Genomic DNA, 15,981 nt, shown 5'->3' with positions numbered 1-15,981 from the left:
CTACTGTCCTAATCAGTATCAAGAGGAGCAGTACTATCACCTCCCGGGACTTGCATGCTATGCCTCTGTTAATGCAACCCAATATTGCATTTGCTTTTCTGCAACAGCAGCACATTGACGACTCAGGTAGTTGTGTGTGTTAAACAACTCCAAACTAATATGAGCCGTAGGGGCCAAAATGCCGCTGGGCATGAAAGAAAGGTTCAGAGGCTGAATGACAAGAACTAATCTTTCTCCCTTTCCCACCTGTGGTACATACTACTGCAGCTGAACTGTCGTTTTCCATGCTACAACTCTTTTCCTCTGCAGTTCTCTTCCTAATTATATATTTTACCACAAAGGATTCTCTGCACCTCTTGTTCTAATTATAGTTGTTATTGGGCAGGATATGAGGGGCAAAGTGGTGGCCTCTAATCTTTGGGCTGTAGGTTAGAGTGACAGTACCAAGGTGCCACAACCTAGGTCCTGCATGTTGCCTGAGATAAGTTCCTGTTGTACCTGAGACATGCTGGGGCAAAGGTTTCTCTGAGAGGAGAAATATGGTAACAAATTTATCTTTTTTTAAAAAGAATTTTTTCCAGTGTTTATTTTAAATGTGAGCTGCGATAACACAAGAGGACGCTGTTAATACTGTACTTAGCCATAGCACTTGAGGGAGTGCAGGAACATGGAGCTACCATGTACGCTCATCTACTGAACCAGACACAGAGAATGAAAGTCTTCAGGCCCCAGGAAAAAAAGCTTTGGCAGATGGGACTGTGTTCATTCAACCACTCCCTAAATGAATGAGCTGATTCAGAAATAACTTCTTGAGCAGTGCCTTGGCAGGACACAATATTTCCAGCTTTGCTGTTCTTTGGTCCAAATAACACAGGTAAAGTATGGTGCATTGCCTAGAACTAATATATTATTAGATACAACTTGGTCCTATGGTCTTTACACAGTTAAAAAGCCGGAACAACTTTAACTGAGCCATAATTATCCCCTATGAAAATCTGTTCATTTTAGTGCCTGCCTTTCTACTGGATGGACCCTAGTCTAATAGTGTTGCTATGCTGATGCAGCTTTCCTCTCCAGGTGCTGAGTCACTATGCTTTATACTGGACAGCTGGAACGGGAACAAATCTGTTACTACCTGCTCGTTATAGCTGCACTCCACTTTCTTGTTTAAAGTTTACTTTGTGCACTACGAAGTTCTACTGACATAGGTTTTATGCACACTCTGGAGGAGATTTCACATCCCCTCTTCAGATTCCCACATTCTTTTACTATTAGTACAGGCTGGTGATCAATTAATTATATGAACGCTTTTGTTCATTTCTGACGTAAAGCTGCCCCTTTGTGTTTTGGACAGTAAGTCAGAATAAATGCACTGAGCTGTCGTGCAGCTTTTAAAAGCTGTGGCAACACACAATGTAGGAAACAGACCAGCAGAGAAATTGTCAAAAGAAGGAGTGACAGCTTGGGTCCTTTCCAAGAACACTTCCTCTGATTCGGGACATTTTAAATGGAAGCATGCCAGCTTCCCTTAAAGAAGTAGTTGTTAGGACTTTGCTCTATAACATCATCTCTTGTTCATTATTACTTGAAGCCAGATCCTTGGCAGTCACCAAGATCCTGGGGCTGGCTGGGGGCTGGTTTGTACCCTGCATAAGTAAAAGCAGCCTGGAGGCTCTTTAACCTGGTGAATTCTCCATCACTGACATTTTTAAATCAAGATTGGATGTTTCTCTAAAAGATCTAGTCTAGGAATTATTTTGGGGAAGTCCTGTGGGCCATGTTATACAGGTGGTCAGACTAGATGATCACAATGGTCTCTTCTGCCTTGGAATTTAATTTACATCCCCCCACTGCCCATAGCCCCAACTAGGCAATTTCTAGCAGCTGCTCCACACTGATCCTGTCCCTAGGAACACATGGTATGCCAGGGGCCTGGTAACATACAGTCACTATGTCAGTTCTACACTGATGACGATTTTCCTTAAATGAGGGGAATCCCTAGCTAGCCCATTAAGCCAGCTTTCCAGTACCACGCTGCTGCAGTATGTTGCTAATACCTTGACGGCTATAAAATGATCTGTCCACCACACTAACAGATAATGGTCAAACCGTGATACTTGAAGGTTAGGAATTTGGATATTTTGACACCTAACTAAAGTGGTCTGATTTTCAGAGGTGCTGAACACCGGACTGTCTGTGACAAGGACCCACTGCTCCCGTCCACTTTGCTTCACACAGACTGTTGAGAGACCTTCTCTTGTGTAGACACCACTATGCAGTTATTTACAGCATTTCACTCCACCATTTTCTCCATACTAGTGCTGTCACACAGTATGCACAATGTCATTCAATTCTACTAACCCTTCTCCAAAGCAGGGGGTGTCTCCTCCCAGGGCATTCCCTTTGGTCAGGCCCTGCTAGCCCTGTCTGTCTGCATCTCCTGTCCCTCTCCTGCTTCTCCTTGTCTGTCTGCATCTTTTGTCCCGCTCCCTGCACTTCCTTCCCAAGCTCTTTTATCCTGTCTCCTTGGTAATAGGACTGCTGGTAACAAGTTCGGGTTATCTTTAGCCTCTAAGACGATTTCCTTGTCTTTTTTTCCCTCCTCCTTTGCCTCTCGGGGTACTCCCCCTTTCTTTACCTTCTCTCTGGCTTGTGTTCTCCTGTCTAATACTGTTCAGTCCTTCTATGCGTAATGATCCTTTTCCCCCTGGGTTTCATTCCAGTTCTCCAGGGTGTCGGATGCCCCTTTGCTTTCCTAATGGGAAAGGGCTCCAGTCCATGCCTAACATTTCCCTTTGAACTTCCAGAAGTACCTGTGCCACAGGGCAGTTTCTTATTAACGCATATATGCATTCGGGCCTCACTCTTGCTCCAGGAAGTTCCACCAGCTCCCACTGGATTAGTGAACAGGCTGAGGTAGTGTTCACCAGTCCCCTTTGATACCTCCTCCCCAACACCACAGGAGCAGTTGGTAGCTTCCTTCTTTCTCCTTTCTGGGAGTCCCGGTCCAACCACAGAAGTCTGTAAACCCTCACTCCGTCTTTTTACACATTCCTGCTGCCCACACTGGTAATACACAATCAACGAGACCCCATCAGTGTCCCTCTGGGATCCTCCTTCTTCTTCTCCTCGGTGCTCTTTCTGGATGTAGGTTCTCTGGTCTTCCTCCAAGATCTGGCCACTTAAGCTGCCGACTTTCCCTCTCCACTCCACAGAACGTCCAGGGCTGCAAACTCTTCTGTTAGTTTTATTGCCACATTTAGGATAACATATTGATGCCACCTGACCCATATGTGGGTATCCTCCAGCAGACGAATTGTTCAAGAATGACACTGCTTGTAATATCCACACCTTGGGTGTCCAGCCTCAGCCAATGGGTGTCCTAGTCTGTCAGTTTCTGGGCAAATGCCTGAGGCCGTAATCCCCCAGTCCATACATCTTGCAACTTGACATGTTCACGGAGACTTGCCCATCGAAAGATCCATTTAGTCTAGGCTACCCACATTAACCATTTTGCAATCTCTTGTCAGCTCCTCACTGAGAGCCACATAGGCCTCCTGAGCTTCTCCTGTGCTAGCCATGGCACCCAGTCTCCCTATTCCATCCTGCCCTGGAAGCCACTCTCTCCACCACGATCACAAATGCATCAGGGTCGTCTGCGGGGCCCACCTTGCAGAGGCCTAGCCCTGCATCTGATTGCCAATCCCCACTGCAGGACTCACTACACTTTGTAGGAGTTGTTGCTGCACCAGGGCTTGCTCCCTTATAAAGTCCTGCAGAGTTTGGGGGGTTTTGTGGCAGAGCCTGTCAGGCAAGCAAAAAGCTTTCTCTTCAAATGGTGGGACTGTTAGAAGTTCTGCAAGTTCTGCACTTCCTTCTGCTGTTTGACCAGCACTGGAAAGTCTCCTTAATCGCCCAGCCTGCCAAACATTTACACCAGCTCCCCCATCACCTTCTTTATCTGCAAGGATAAAGGAAGGATCCCCAGCGTGTGACAGGGGCTTCCTCCCCCTCTCATCGGCCCTCCCACTGAAATCAATGGAAGTTAAGCACCAAAATACTATTGATGATCTGATTACAGGGCCTTGAAATTGCCACATTTGAAAATGGAGGCGGTAATGGATATTATAGTTGTTATAAACCACATATGAATAAGAGAACATGAAGAGCTTAAAAGTCTCAAGGAAATATCATATTATTTGGATATTTGCTCTGCTGAAAACCAACTGGCTTCCCTTAAGAAAACATTAATGTAGCTCTACTGGGTTGCAATTAGCCTCTGTGTCAGGGTTCATCTGATCTTAAAAATAAAGGAAATAATGAAGGCATTTAAATCAATGCCTCACAGTAGTATCCAAGATCTTAATCTGCAGGAAAAATGCTTAGGTTAACAATGATATTCTGTGAAAAAAAGACTGTAAAAGGGTAACTACAGTAATTCTAATGTTGATTCCTGCCCATAGTAGCACAATGAAAAGTCCTTTTTTTCCCCATCTTGTAGTGCAGCATGAAATGGTTAATATACAACAACACCTTGAACCCTGTATATTCTATGGCATACAAACCAAAGCAGAGCTCTAGCAATTTTTGGAGTCAGGCAGTTTGGAAATATAAAATGAGAAAGATATATCAGTTTCTAACATCAGTAATGAGTATATGCAATTCTAAATCATTTATGGATGTTCAGCCATTCAGATCATTACATTGGCTAGATGTTTGTTCCTTATTATGGATAAACGGTAGCTGGTGAAATGGACTATTTTCCATGATAATATTTTCCACTATACTGTAGCTTTACCAGGGACAGAGGTGAATGGGATATAAAAAAAGAAAAAGCAGAAAATAATGGGCCAGATCGTAAGACTTTTGCACACATTAACTAGTGCCCTTACTCGACAAGCAGGCTGTCATAAACAGATAGCTAAGGGTTAATGTCTCTTTCACCTGAAGCACCTGACCAGAGGACCAATCAGGAAACCGGATTTTTTCAACTTTGGGTGGAGGGATTTGAGTGTCTGAGTCTTTGTTTTCTGGCTGCCTGCTTTCTCTGAGCTTTGGAGAAGTAGTTTCTTTTTTCTAGTCTTCTGTTTCCAAGTGTAAGGACAAAAAGATCAGATAGTAAGTTCTATGGTTTCTTTTCTTTGGTATTTGCATGAATATAAGTGCTGGAGTGCTTTGATTTGTATCCTTTTTGAATAAGGCTGTTTATTCAATATTCTTTTAAGCAATTGACCCTGTGTTGTATCATCTTAATACAGAGAGAACATTTGTACTTATTTTTCTTTCTTTTTATATAAAGCTTTCTTTTAAGACCTGTTGGAGTTTTTCTTTACTTCAGGGAAATTGAGTCTGTACTCACCAGGGAATTGGTGGGAGGAAGAAATCAAGGGGAGATTTGTGTGTTGGATTGCTAGCCTGATTTTTGCATTCCCTCTGGGGGAATAGGAAAGTACTTTTTGTTTCCAGGATTGGGAACAGAGAGGGAGATTCACTCTGTTTGGGTTCACAGAGCTTGTGTCTGTGTATCTCTCCAGGAGCACCTGGAGGGGGGAAGGGAAAAAGGATTATTTCCCTTTGTTGTGAGACTCAAGGGATTTGGGTCTTGGGGTCCCCAGGGAAGGTTTTTCAGGGGGACCAGAGTGCCCCAAAACACTCTAATTTTTTGGGTGGTGGCAGCAAGTACCAGGTCCAAGCTGGTAACTAAGCTTGGAGGTTTTCATGCTAACCCCCATATCTTGGACGCTAAGGTCCAAATCTGGGACTGAGGTTATTACACAGGCCCACTGAACACAACGAGACCATTGAAGGAGCAAGATGTTATCCGTGTGCACACAAGTATCCCATCTAGCTCAGTGATATTAGGCCAAATTCATTGACTTCAAAATTCCGTGTATTCCGATGCTTTATAATCTGCTGTAATGCTAGGATACATTTAAATGCGTGACTTCTGTTTTTGCACAACCATTTTTGCCTGCATCATTGATTGCATACTAACAAGTACGCACACACCTATTTTGCACTCACATTCAGCCACTGGTCAGCTTAAAATGGGTGCATATACACTGGATGAGCTTAGGCAAGTCACTTACCGCTCTGTGCCTCAGTTTCCTCATCTGTAAGATGGGGATAGGGATACTGCTCTCTTTTGCAAAGTGCTTTGAGATCTACTGGTGAAAAGTGCTACATAAGAGATATGTAATTTCATATTGTATGTAATTTCAGCCTTTCCTCTAGCTTAACTGTGATTCCAAACACGTTCAAATGCAGAACATTCCATATTTATCTTGCTGTTCATTTTTTCTAAACAAGTTTCATGACTCTGCCACCAACGTGAATTTTTAGATTTAAGTTTAATAATAAATGCAGCTATTTGACCTGAGCTGCAAGTACAAAAAAATGCATTGTAAACCTGGATACCCAAAACTATATTCATTATTTCATATATTGCTTAGAAGCTATTAGTTTTGTATGTGGAGAATGTATCCATTTAAAACAAACAACGTTACTCTCTTACTTCAATTTTTATTTTCTCAGTGGGCTAGATTTTCTTTCAATGGGATTATTCTCTCATTAAACATTAACTGCAAGAGATTTATGTTAATGTGGTTTCGGTTGTGTATGGAGCACGCAGGCTTTTATCAGGAATATTCCTTTAAGTGGCATTTTCAGATTTTTTTAAGTGAATTTAGTTTTTGTGAAAGGCACGTGTAGACATTCCTGATAACTTAAGCCCTCAACAGAACAGGTATAGGACTGGCAGCAGCAATGCAAACTTGTGTGCAAGATTCAGGCCTAGAGGAATCACGTCTAGGAGTCAGATAATGGCTAAGCCTCCATCCCTGCTCAGACTGCCAACAGTGATGCCAGCTGCAATGATGATTTTTGTGAGGTGGACATTTGCCCACTAGAAACTGGACTGAAGCCATCAAATCCAAGGAAATGCTTTTTGGCAACCCATCAATCTGGGCCACAGTGAAGCCGATGACCTTGAAGGGAAAGGTTCCATATCCTAGCACCTATCCCTTGAGACACTGTCTAATTGTTATGATTTTAAATGCTGTTTGCTTGCGTTTTGCAGGAGTGAGATATATTATAGCTCTAGGATATGGCAATATACTTGCCGATACTGCAGAATACATTGGTATGGCAGGATTAGTACATAATGTCATCGATATTTTATTGCTGTTGAATTTTTCATCTTAAATGAAATAGACATCTTAAATAATAGACTGTAGCTCAAATACACCATTCATAGTTACATTGGGCATATGTTTTACTTATGTATTATGTACTTCATAGCCCTGATAGACTCTCAAAACAAAAAAAGTCTTAAAAAAATATGAGTCCTTTCAGTGACAAATTCTAGTACTTTAAAGCAGTATTTTACCATAGCGCTTTTCATAAATGCTTCTAAATTTCCCAGTAAATTGCAATTTGTACATCTATCAAGCCCATAATTCAAAACTAAAGTGCTCTGCGAGCCTGTGCACATACAGCGATGTTATCTGCAAGAAAAATGAATTATGCATATCCTATAGCACTACATCTGACAAAGCAGTGCTGTAATTCCAATGCAGTGCTGTAATTCCAATACAGACTCATTCAATTGAGATACAAAAGGTAATGCAACAGTGCTGGGTTTTTTTCTTCCAAGTACTGATGCCAACATTTATAATCTAATATTTTCAGAGAGAGAGAGAGAGAGAGAGAGAGAAGAACAAACACAGGGAGCTCCTCCTGATTTACACCAGTGTAAGTGAGAAGAAAATCAGGCCAATGATGTGGGGTTAACAGGCTTGTATTGGATATTTTACCCAAAGTACTCTGATCGAGTGCTGTTAGACTTCGGCCATGTTGGTCAGTCTGCCCATGTGAAAGCAAAAGACAATATGTCCCCATGCCCGGAAAATGGGCTTTACAGGAGCAAGCACTTTTTAAACTGGCAGGTTAAAGTCTCAGCCTGCTACAGGGCAATATTTTGGAATGGTGCTTAAATGTAACAATTGGCATTTGAAAATAACGATACCCTCCCATTTCAGACAGCAGCAATAAAAAGGGAGAATTTTCACAGCTTTTTAACATTTTCCCCCATAAACACATATTGCAGAGATGGACCAACCACCCCGCTACAGTGAAATACTAGTTTACCACAAGAGGTGTCATCTCCTGCCCAACAAAAGAAGGCCTATGGGTATTAGACAAGCCATTGCAGAACATCACTGGACAAAAGACTTTGTTGGTTCCCCCCTCTCCCAAACATCTATGAAATGGAGATGTGCACAAATCCTCATCCCATCAGCTTGAGCCCTGGGGAAGGGGATAAAAATCTATGTCAAGAAAAACTTGTTATCACTATGCTGCTTGGAATGTGGAGAGAAAGGGATCCCCAAGCTGCTTTGCCTGGGTTAGCCCTCAAGGACACAAAGAGCTTGTATATTACAGCAACATCTATAACCTTTTGATACCTAAGACTGTAACTCATTCGGTGTATATGTTTACCTGCTTTAACCTTGTAAATAACTCTCTTATTTCTTTTTCCTGGTTAATAAACTTTTAGTTAAATACAGGATTGGCTACAAGCATTGTCTTTGATGAGAGATCTAAGGTACAAATGACCTGGGGAAAGTGACTGGTTCTTTGGGAGTGGGAGTAACCTGAACATTGTGGTGATTTTTGATGTAAGGGATCATCTATCGAAAGGCAGGCTTGCCTGGGTGGCAAGATAGATCAGTGTGCCCGAGGGGACTGTCTAGGACTCCATGTTAAGGCTGTTATAGTATCTGATGAGTTCACACTTGTTACTTGGTTGGTGAAATCTAGTGATAAACCCCAAACTGGCTGTATGTTCTATATCCTGTTCCTGGACAGTCTGCCCTGAGGTTGGCATACATGCTCGTAAGTCTCTCCAGACAGCTTGACAAATATATTCAGTAACTTTTGAGTTACCTGAGCATGGATAATCAGATGTTATCCACACTGTACGAAAATCGTTCAGACCTTGTTTTTTTGCACTTGGAGGACACCAAGAGTTTCTCTTTAAAGCTTTGAGTGTCCATAGTTCTCCATGAGAAACACAGACTTTGCCAAGTTGGGGGCAGGTGGAGGGAGAAGGTGAGGAATAAATAAACGATAAGCAAATGCAAAGCAAATCTTGGATGTGCATGCAACAGGATATTATTTCCCTTAAGCAAGTGTGTACTAAGTATAATTAGAAAAACAACACACACATAAACTTAGCATACAACAGTCATGAAGCACAGAATATGCCTCAGGAACGAGACATACAGTATAAACAGGTCCTTTTCACCCTTCCCCAGCAGCTGTCCTTGGACAAGGCTGAGGATCTAGCCCTGGGTGTTTATTTGAATAGGCCACTGCACATCCAAATGAACACCATCTGCAGCAGCTGTTAACAAATAAACCCAACAACCAGAGCTATGTGGATATCATTGCTGGCAAACAAGGAACAAGCAAAATGGGCCATTTCGTTGTAATTTCACCTTCAACAGAAAAAAGATATCAGTATCTCATCACCAAGGGGGAAAAAGGTGTTTACTAAATGGAAAATTATAATCTCTTTAGGGAAAGACATTTAATTTTCAATCTCCTAAAACAGTAAAGCTTAACAAATAATTAAAAGTGGCTAACAATGTCTCAAAGTGATACTAGTTTCTAATCTAAGCAAAATCTAGCTGTGCTGAAACAATCAATGAAACGATACCAAAAAAAAGATGTACCAAGTCTAGGGACAGTTGCAGCATGTTGTTAATGAATGTTACACACACAAAAAGAACAGGAGTACTTGTGGCACCTTAGAGACTAACAAATTTATTTCAGCATGAGCTTTCGTGAGCTACAGCTCACTTCTTCGGATGCATAGAATGGAACACACAGACAGGAGAACATTCTATGTGTGTTCCATTCTATGCATCCAAAGAAGTGAGCTGTAGCTCACGAAAGCTCATGCTGAAATAAATTTGTTAGTCTCTAAGGTGCCACAAGTACTCCTGTTCTTTTTGAGGATACAGACTAACACGGCTGCTACTCTGAAACTTATTACACACACACTGCTTGATCTTAGAGTTTTATAACACCAGCGTAGCAGAACGATGTCCGAACTCTTACACATTGCTAAGTATTTCCTTAGCAATGTGTAAGCCAAGAAACACTTCACATTCATTGTTTGTTTCTGCTCTGAGGTTCAACCTGAATGTGTGTATTTTAACATTAATTTATTTTTAAAATTACCTTTTGTTGAATCATCTTCAATTGGTTGTTTGAACAAAGTGATATCTTTAAAAGTGCACAGGAACAAAACCACTTTTTCATGTTCGTTTCTTATAGGTGCGATTTGCATGTAGAACCAAACTGGGGTTCCTGGAGAAGAGAGAAAGAAACCGGGGCTTGTGATAGAACACCAGCCTTCCACAACTCCTACACGGGGCATTTCATGATTTAAATGCTGTATTGCACACATTTATCTGAAAACCATTTCTAGATAGCTGTACTTTTGCCATGTTTGTTTGGGTCTATAATATATTCAGACGCACATTAAAATGAGAAAATGCTAGCAATCCAATGAACTATCACAAGTAACCAAATGAAGAACCCCAAAATAATTTCTACCATAACACTGTTTTACTGTTCCCCCTTTAGCCTAGTCTCTCCCTATCATTCTCTGCCCTCTTTGGAGTCTGGGTGGGTCTCATTCTCAGGGTATGCAAAACTTTCTGATATTTCTAAAGTAACAAACAAGGCGAGAGGAAAACCTTGAAGATCCACGTTACACATCACAGAGAACCAAAACAAAATGGCAAAGTCACCTATGTTTTTCCTTTGCTGGTCATCTTTAAAAAACGAGCTTTAGATTTTTTCAAAAATATTTTTTAATTTCTCTGTAAATGAGGATGATGCTGTCAAACGTGCCATGTCCCAGATTTGACACTCTTCCACACATAAAAAAGAACATTTGAGAGATGAGCTCAGTCATCCTGCCTCCCTGTCTGCTGGGCTAATCACCAGACGATACCCTGCCCCCCCCACATACACAGCTGAATATAGAGCCCCAGAGGTCTGACTCCCAGTCTCTCTGCTGTTCTAACCAATAGATAATAAACCCACCGATATATCTTCCTCTTAGTATCTGAACTAAAGGTAAAACCATTTTACAATCCTGGCACTTTGGTTAAGCAATCAACGAAGCACCTAACATGCTGGAGTGGTTAAGTTAGCAGATTTAAAAATTTATTAGGGAATATTTTAAAGATAAATGATACAGAGAGTTTGAAATGTCAGTTTTTGGTCATTGGGGGTAACATACAGAGCATAGGGGGATGTCATTATTTTGGTATTGGACAGCACATAACAGACACAGTCTGCAATGTCCCCAATGCGGGGTGTACGGTGGATGGGATCAAGATACAGTCAGGCAGTAGTGGGGGTACATCACTCATACAATAGGTTACAAGCAGTCATTGAGTATAAATAAGCGGGCCGGGTAATGGGGACAGGATGACCCTCACATGGTGGAGTTCAGTTTGGTTGGTTCAGAGCTCAGGGGATATAGTCCTGTGGGGCGGGGGGTTATCATTCCTGCTGTGTGCATATATATGCTGAATTCTCCTGCATGATGTACCAGTAAACCAGCAAGTGTCCTGTTCTCTATAAGGTCAAATTCACCCCTGTGTAGTCAGCCACCACAAGGATTGTGCATCACTTCAGTTCTATTGCCGCATGCTGATCTGCTGCAGGGGAGGTAGATTTTACTCTTATTGATTTGGGATCCTACACAGTTTGTTTAGAGATACGCAGTTCACTTGTATGAATGGCATTGTCAGTGAAGCCTTACCTACACTAGAAAAAATGGGCCACCCTGAGAGTCATTTGCTCCCCATAGCAAGCTTGCAACACCTCACATCCATACACAGAGGTTCTCCAGCGTCATCAGCATAGGACATGGCCTCTTTGCAAACTGTCACATGGATTAATCTCTGGCAAGGTGCTTAAGGTGATGTGATTGTATATTCAGTTTATATCCACCCCTGGCAATCTTATCACACCACTGAAGCTTTTGGCAAACATGGCAAACAAGTAGCAGCATTCCTTGGTACACACGCTTCGAAACTGGTTGGTCTTCTAGTCTAACAATATGTCCAGGCCAAGAAAGCCATTGAAACTGAACCATTGCGGATGGAGACAGTGCCTGGTTCGGCTTCTGAATAGCCTCATTTCTGATCTTGTCCTGCCACTAGATATGGAGAAGTGGACGGAGACCACGAGAATGGAAAATATCATTCCAACATTCTTCAGCTTTCCTCTGTGCCCACATTGCATTTCCATTCAGCAGAGCTGGTCTAACTGTGGTTCCACAGATCTGCAGCATAATGTCTCAACATTCCCCACAGAGGCTACTGAAGGGCCAAAAACAGAGCAGCATTGGCTACTTCACAGGCATCCACTTCTTTTGAGCATCTTCAGACCTCATGCTGGAGGATGGCTTAGAAGAATGCACAATGCCATTTGGATTAGACATGCTTTCATCCAGGTTAAAAATTGTTTTCAGTCTGAACTGTTTTGGTGCCAGTATGGACACAGACTAGTCCACCCACAATGCACCACTGGCCTTTCAAAATCTCCCACCATGCATTGCTTCTGGAGTTGTACCAGAAACTGCAGAATACGTGCCCAGAGGGCACTGCAAATAAAATGGTTTAGCACAGGACTAGTGTAGACAAGGTCAAAACTGCAATTCACCATGGCTAGTGTGGCTACACTGAACTGATTGTGATTAAAACAGCACAGTAGCAGTAAGTGGTACAAGCACAGGGAAGGCCTGTGGTTTAGGGTTTATTCCAGGGACATTGTGCTGACTGCTCCATTATTTCAACTCCCAATGGCCAACTCAAGATTTACAGACCTGAACACTGGCTTCTAAGAGGTTTGTAATGTGCAGCTCTTTAGACAAGTAACTAATTAAAAAGCAGAAGGCACTCTAATAAACATAAGGAAACCAGGCAGTCCTCATAACAGCAAGCTTAAAATGCTAAGTAAGTGCCTGAGGGCAGCAATCCTGAGGATAACGCCTGAAAGCAGCAGCTCTGGATAATACCTCTCAATATGCTAGAGGCAAAGGAGAAGCCAAACAAATCTCAGTTGCTCCCAAAAGAGTCTCTCAGGAGAAAAACCTACACAACTCATGAGCAAGAACACACAGCACTGCTAGGCACAGAGTGGGGTTTGAAATGAACACTGGGTGTTCTCACGTTTGGTCTATGAAAGTGCAGTGAACTCAGAGCAGAAGGCTGGTGACACATCTGGCCTCCAGTGGGAATAAACTGAAACCCCTCAATCTGGGAACAGTCTGTATTTTCTGCAGGTGTTCTAGAAGAAACATACACTACCTATTTTTTACTACAGCGTTAACTTTAACATGTGCTTATGTAGTGAGGTCACGTTTTGCCAACCTGCAGGAAGCCAGGTACAGATTATGACTGGGTAGAACCAAGTGCTGGACAATGCATTTGCTGAGACAGAAGTCAGCCAGTTAAAGTGTTAGTACCAAAAGGAGTCTTAATTCTTGCCTTTGGAGAAGAGGAGAGAGAGCAAGAGAGACTGAATTTAAGGATGGGATCCAATCCAAGACTGAACAGAGAATGACCCTATAGACTGTACTTGGATATTTTCTTATTACAAAATCCTTCCACTATCCTGCATATCTTATAAAAACTACAGACAGAAGAGCTGGAAATCTGGGCACAGCTGAAGGTTTTAATGAGGAAGCTGTGTTTCAGGGATTTATTGAGAGGCAATCCACTCAAGCAGGGGATATTCTTTTCTAAGCAAAAGCTGTTGGCCTGATATGGAAAAGAGATCAGGAGAAAGCTTTTAGCTTTTCTATTTAAAAATAAAAGGGAAATTAACCAGGAGCTGCCACTTCAGCTTATTTTTAATAAGATAACCCAATAGCAAAGGGGAGAGTTGATTGCCAGGGATCCATTCCGTTACCAGCTGGAAACAGGGTGTGGAAACATTAGAAGCCTCCTCCAGTGGAGAAATGCAGGGCAAAACCATCTCAGAACATTTTCCTAATATGTGGGAGCAATCAGGCAGAGTGCATGGACAAAAGAGCAGAGCAGCAGAAAAGCAAAAGAACAGACATGACCATATGCCAAAGACCAGAATGGTGTCATTCACAGAACATGTCAAGACACCTGCAGCAATACTGGAAGTGAGAGCTGCAATTGTTCTTCTTTTAATGGAAAAGTTTGCTAAAATACTTCGGGTGGGCAGAATTTTGGGAATCTTAGGATAATTTATTACTGCTTAAGTGTGTGCAAGGCAAAGGACAGGATGATTTCTTCTACAAAGGGAAACTGGAAATGAAGTATAAAGAACACACGTATAATTTCAGGAAGTCTTAGCAGATACAATCTCAGGGAGCAGCATTGTCTTAAATCCTCTGTTCATAGTTATCAGAGACAGAAGTATTTGTACTGAGATATAGCACAACTATTGGATGAGGCCCTGGAACACAATTTACCCTTTCCTAAAATGCATTTGTTTCCTGCAACTGACGTACACTAGGAAAAGCTAAGGACCCAATCCTGCAAGCTACTCCATGCAGGCATAGGGGTCTGCCTGTGGAGAGCAGCTTACAAGGCTACAGCCTCTATTACGTGGCCTCACATAACCGAATGAACATGCAAGTTACTGGGTCAAGCTTCCGGGATCTCATGGCAGCAGTATTCTTTGAATAGTGATTAAGTCCAACCATTAAAAAAAAGAGGGACTATATGAGTTAAAAAAACAGAGTTTGTAAACTCTGCCAGCCAATCCATAACTAACAGATTTTTTCCGGTATCATGTTAAATGTTGATGAGCAAGAACAATGCACAGGAGCAGCATAAACACCTAAAGAGAAAGACTAGAGTGGCAATATGTAGTGGCAAGCTGACTCTGAAGTAAAATCATCTCCAGTCCTTGAAACCTGCTGGAGAGGACAGACAGCTGAAGGAGAGAATTGGTCACATTGTTGAGTTACTACATTGTCCTCTGCATTCCAATAACCTTGTACTAATTCTTGACTGGGTCTTATGTTTGGTGGTCTCATCCAAGTTCCTAATGGGTATCTTTACGCATCATAGAGACATCAGATCAGTAGGCACAAGTGACAGGACCATAGACACCTGGGACATGAGTGTTCCAGCTCATGATTGACGGACATTCTCCAATCTGCATGGAGCACCTCGCACAGTGCTTCCTACAAATGTACCTAGTTTGATCATTTTCATATACCCCAAAAGTTTCAAAAATGAGTTATGTTTCTGGGGCCCTCACTTGAGGCATTTTAAAGGGGCCAGACTTTCAGAAAGTACTGAGCACCTACCCACTAAAAACCAGTCTTTTAAGGGGTCTCAAGCAGGCCAGCTCCAGGCACCAGCTTATCAAGCAGGTACTTGGGGCGGCACTTTCAGGTATTCGGCAGCAATTCAGTGGAGGGTCCCTCACTCCCGCTCAGAGCGAAGGACCTCCCGCTGAATTGCCGCAGATCGCGATAGCCATCGCGGCTTTTTTTTTTTTTGACTGCTTGGGGCGGCAATACCCCTGGAGCTGGCCCTGGTCTCAAGTTGCCCATTCAAATATTAAGGCACCCAAAACCACTAACCACTTTTAACAATCTTGCCCCAAACTCCCACACAAATGCTAAAAGAAACATTGGTATTGCTCAATTATTCATTTTAAAAAAATGTACTGTCAATTACCACCAGTTGCATACAATGTTATACATACTGTTTTTCTTGTACAGAAGAATTTCAAAGCAGTTTGACTCATAGTTGTCAAAAGTCTGTCTGACTTTTTCAATGGTCTTCTTATCCGTCAGTTCCCCATACATAAAACTGGAAAAGAAAAATCCATTTCTGTTTTTTTCCACACTCAAGTAACAACTTATAAACATTGGCTATGCTGTAATCGTCATCACTG

The 15,981-nt window shown here is 42.2% G+C and overlaps 1 protein-coding gene across 2 annotated transcripts in view; it reads right to left on the bottom strand.

Moving 5' to 3' along the window:
- Positions 1 to 15,981, bottom strand: part of KCNH5 (potassium voltage-gated channel subfamily H member 5) — a 235,041-nt gene that overhangs the window by 189,304 nt on the left and 29,756 nt on the right. For both annotated transcript variants that reach the window (XM_050952535.1, XM_050952536.1), the window contains exons 3-4: positions 15,790 to 15,896; positions 10,249 to 10,377 (exon numbers count right to left, since the gene is read on the bottom strand). In XM_050952535.1, coding sequence (XP_050808492.1) covers positions 10,249 to 10,377; positions 15,790 to 15,896 — 236 coding nt within the window. The remainder of the gene's footprint in view (positions 1 to 10,248; positions 10,378 to 15,789; positions 15,897 to 15,981) is intronic.

This window comes from Gopherus flavomarginatus, chromosome 5 (assembly GCF_025201925.1).
Source record: "Gopherus flavomarginatus isolate rGopFla2 chromosome 5, rGopFla2.mat.asm, whole genome shotgun sequence".
In the NCBI taxonomy this organism is placed as follows: domain Eukaryota; kingdom Metazoa; phylum Chordata; order Testudines; family Testudinidae; genus Gopherus; species Gopherus flavomarginatus.
Note: the sequence above shows the minus strand (reverse complement) of the source record. Positions and strands in the feature narration are given on the sequence as shown.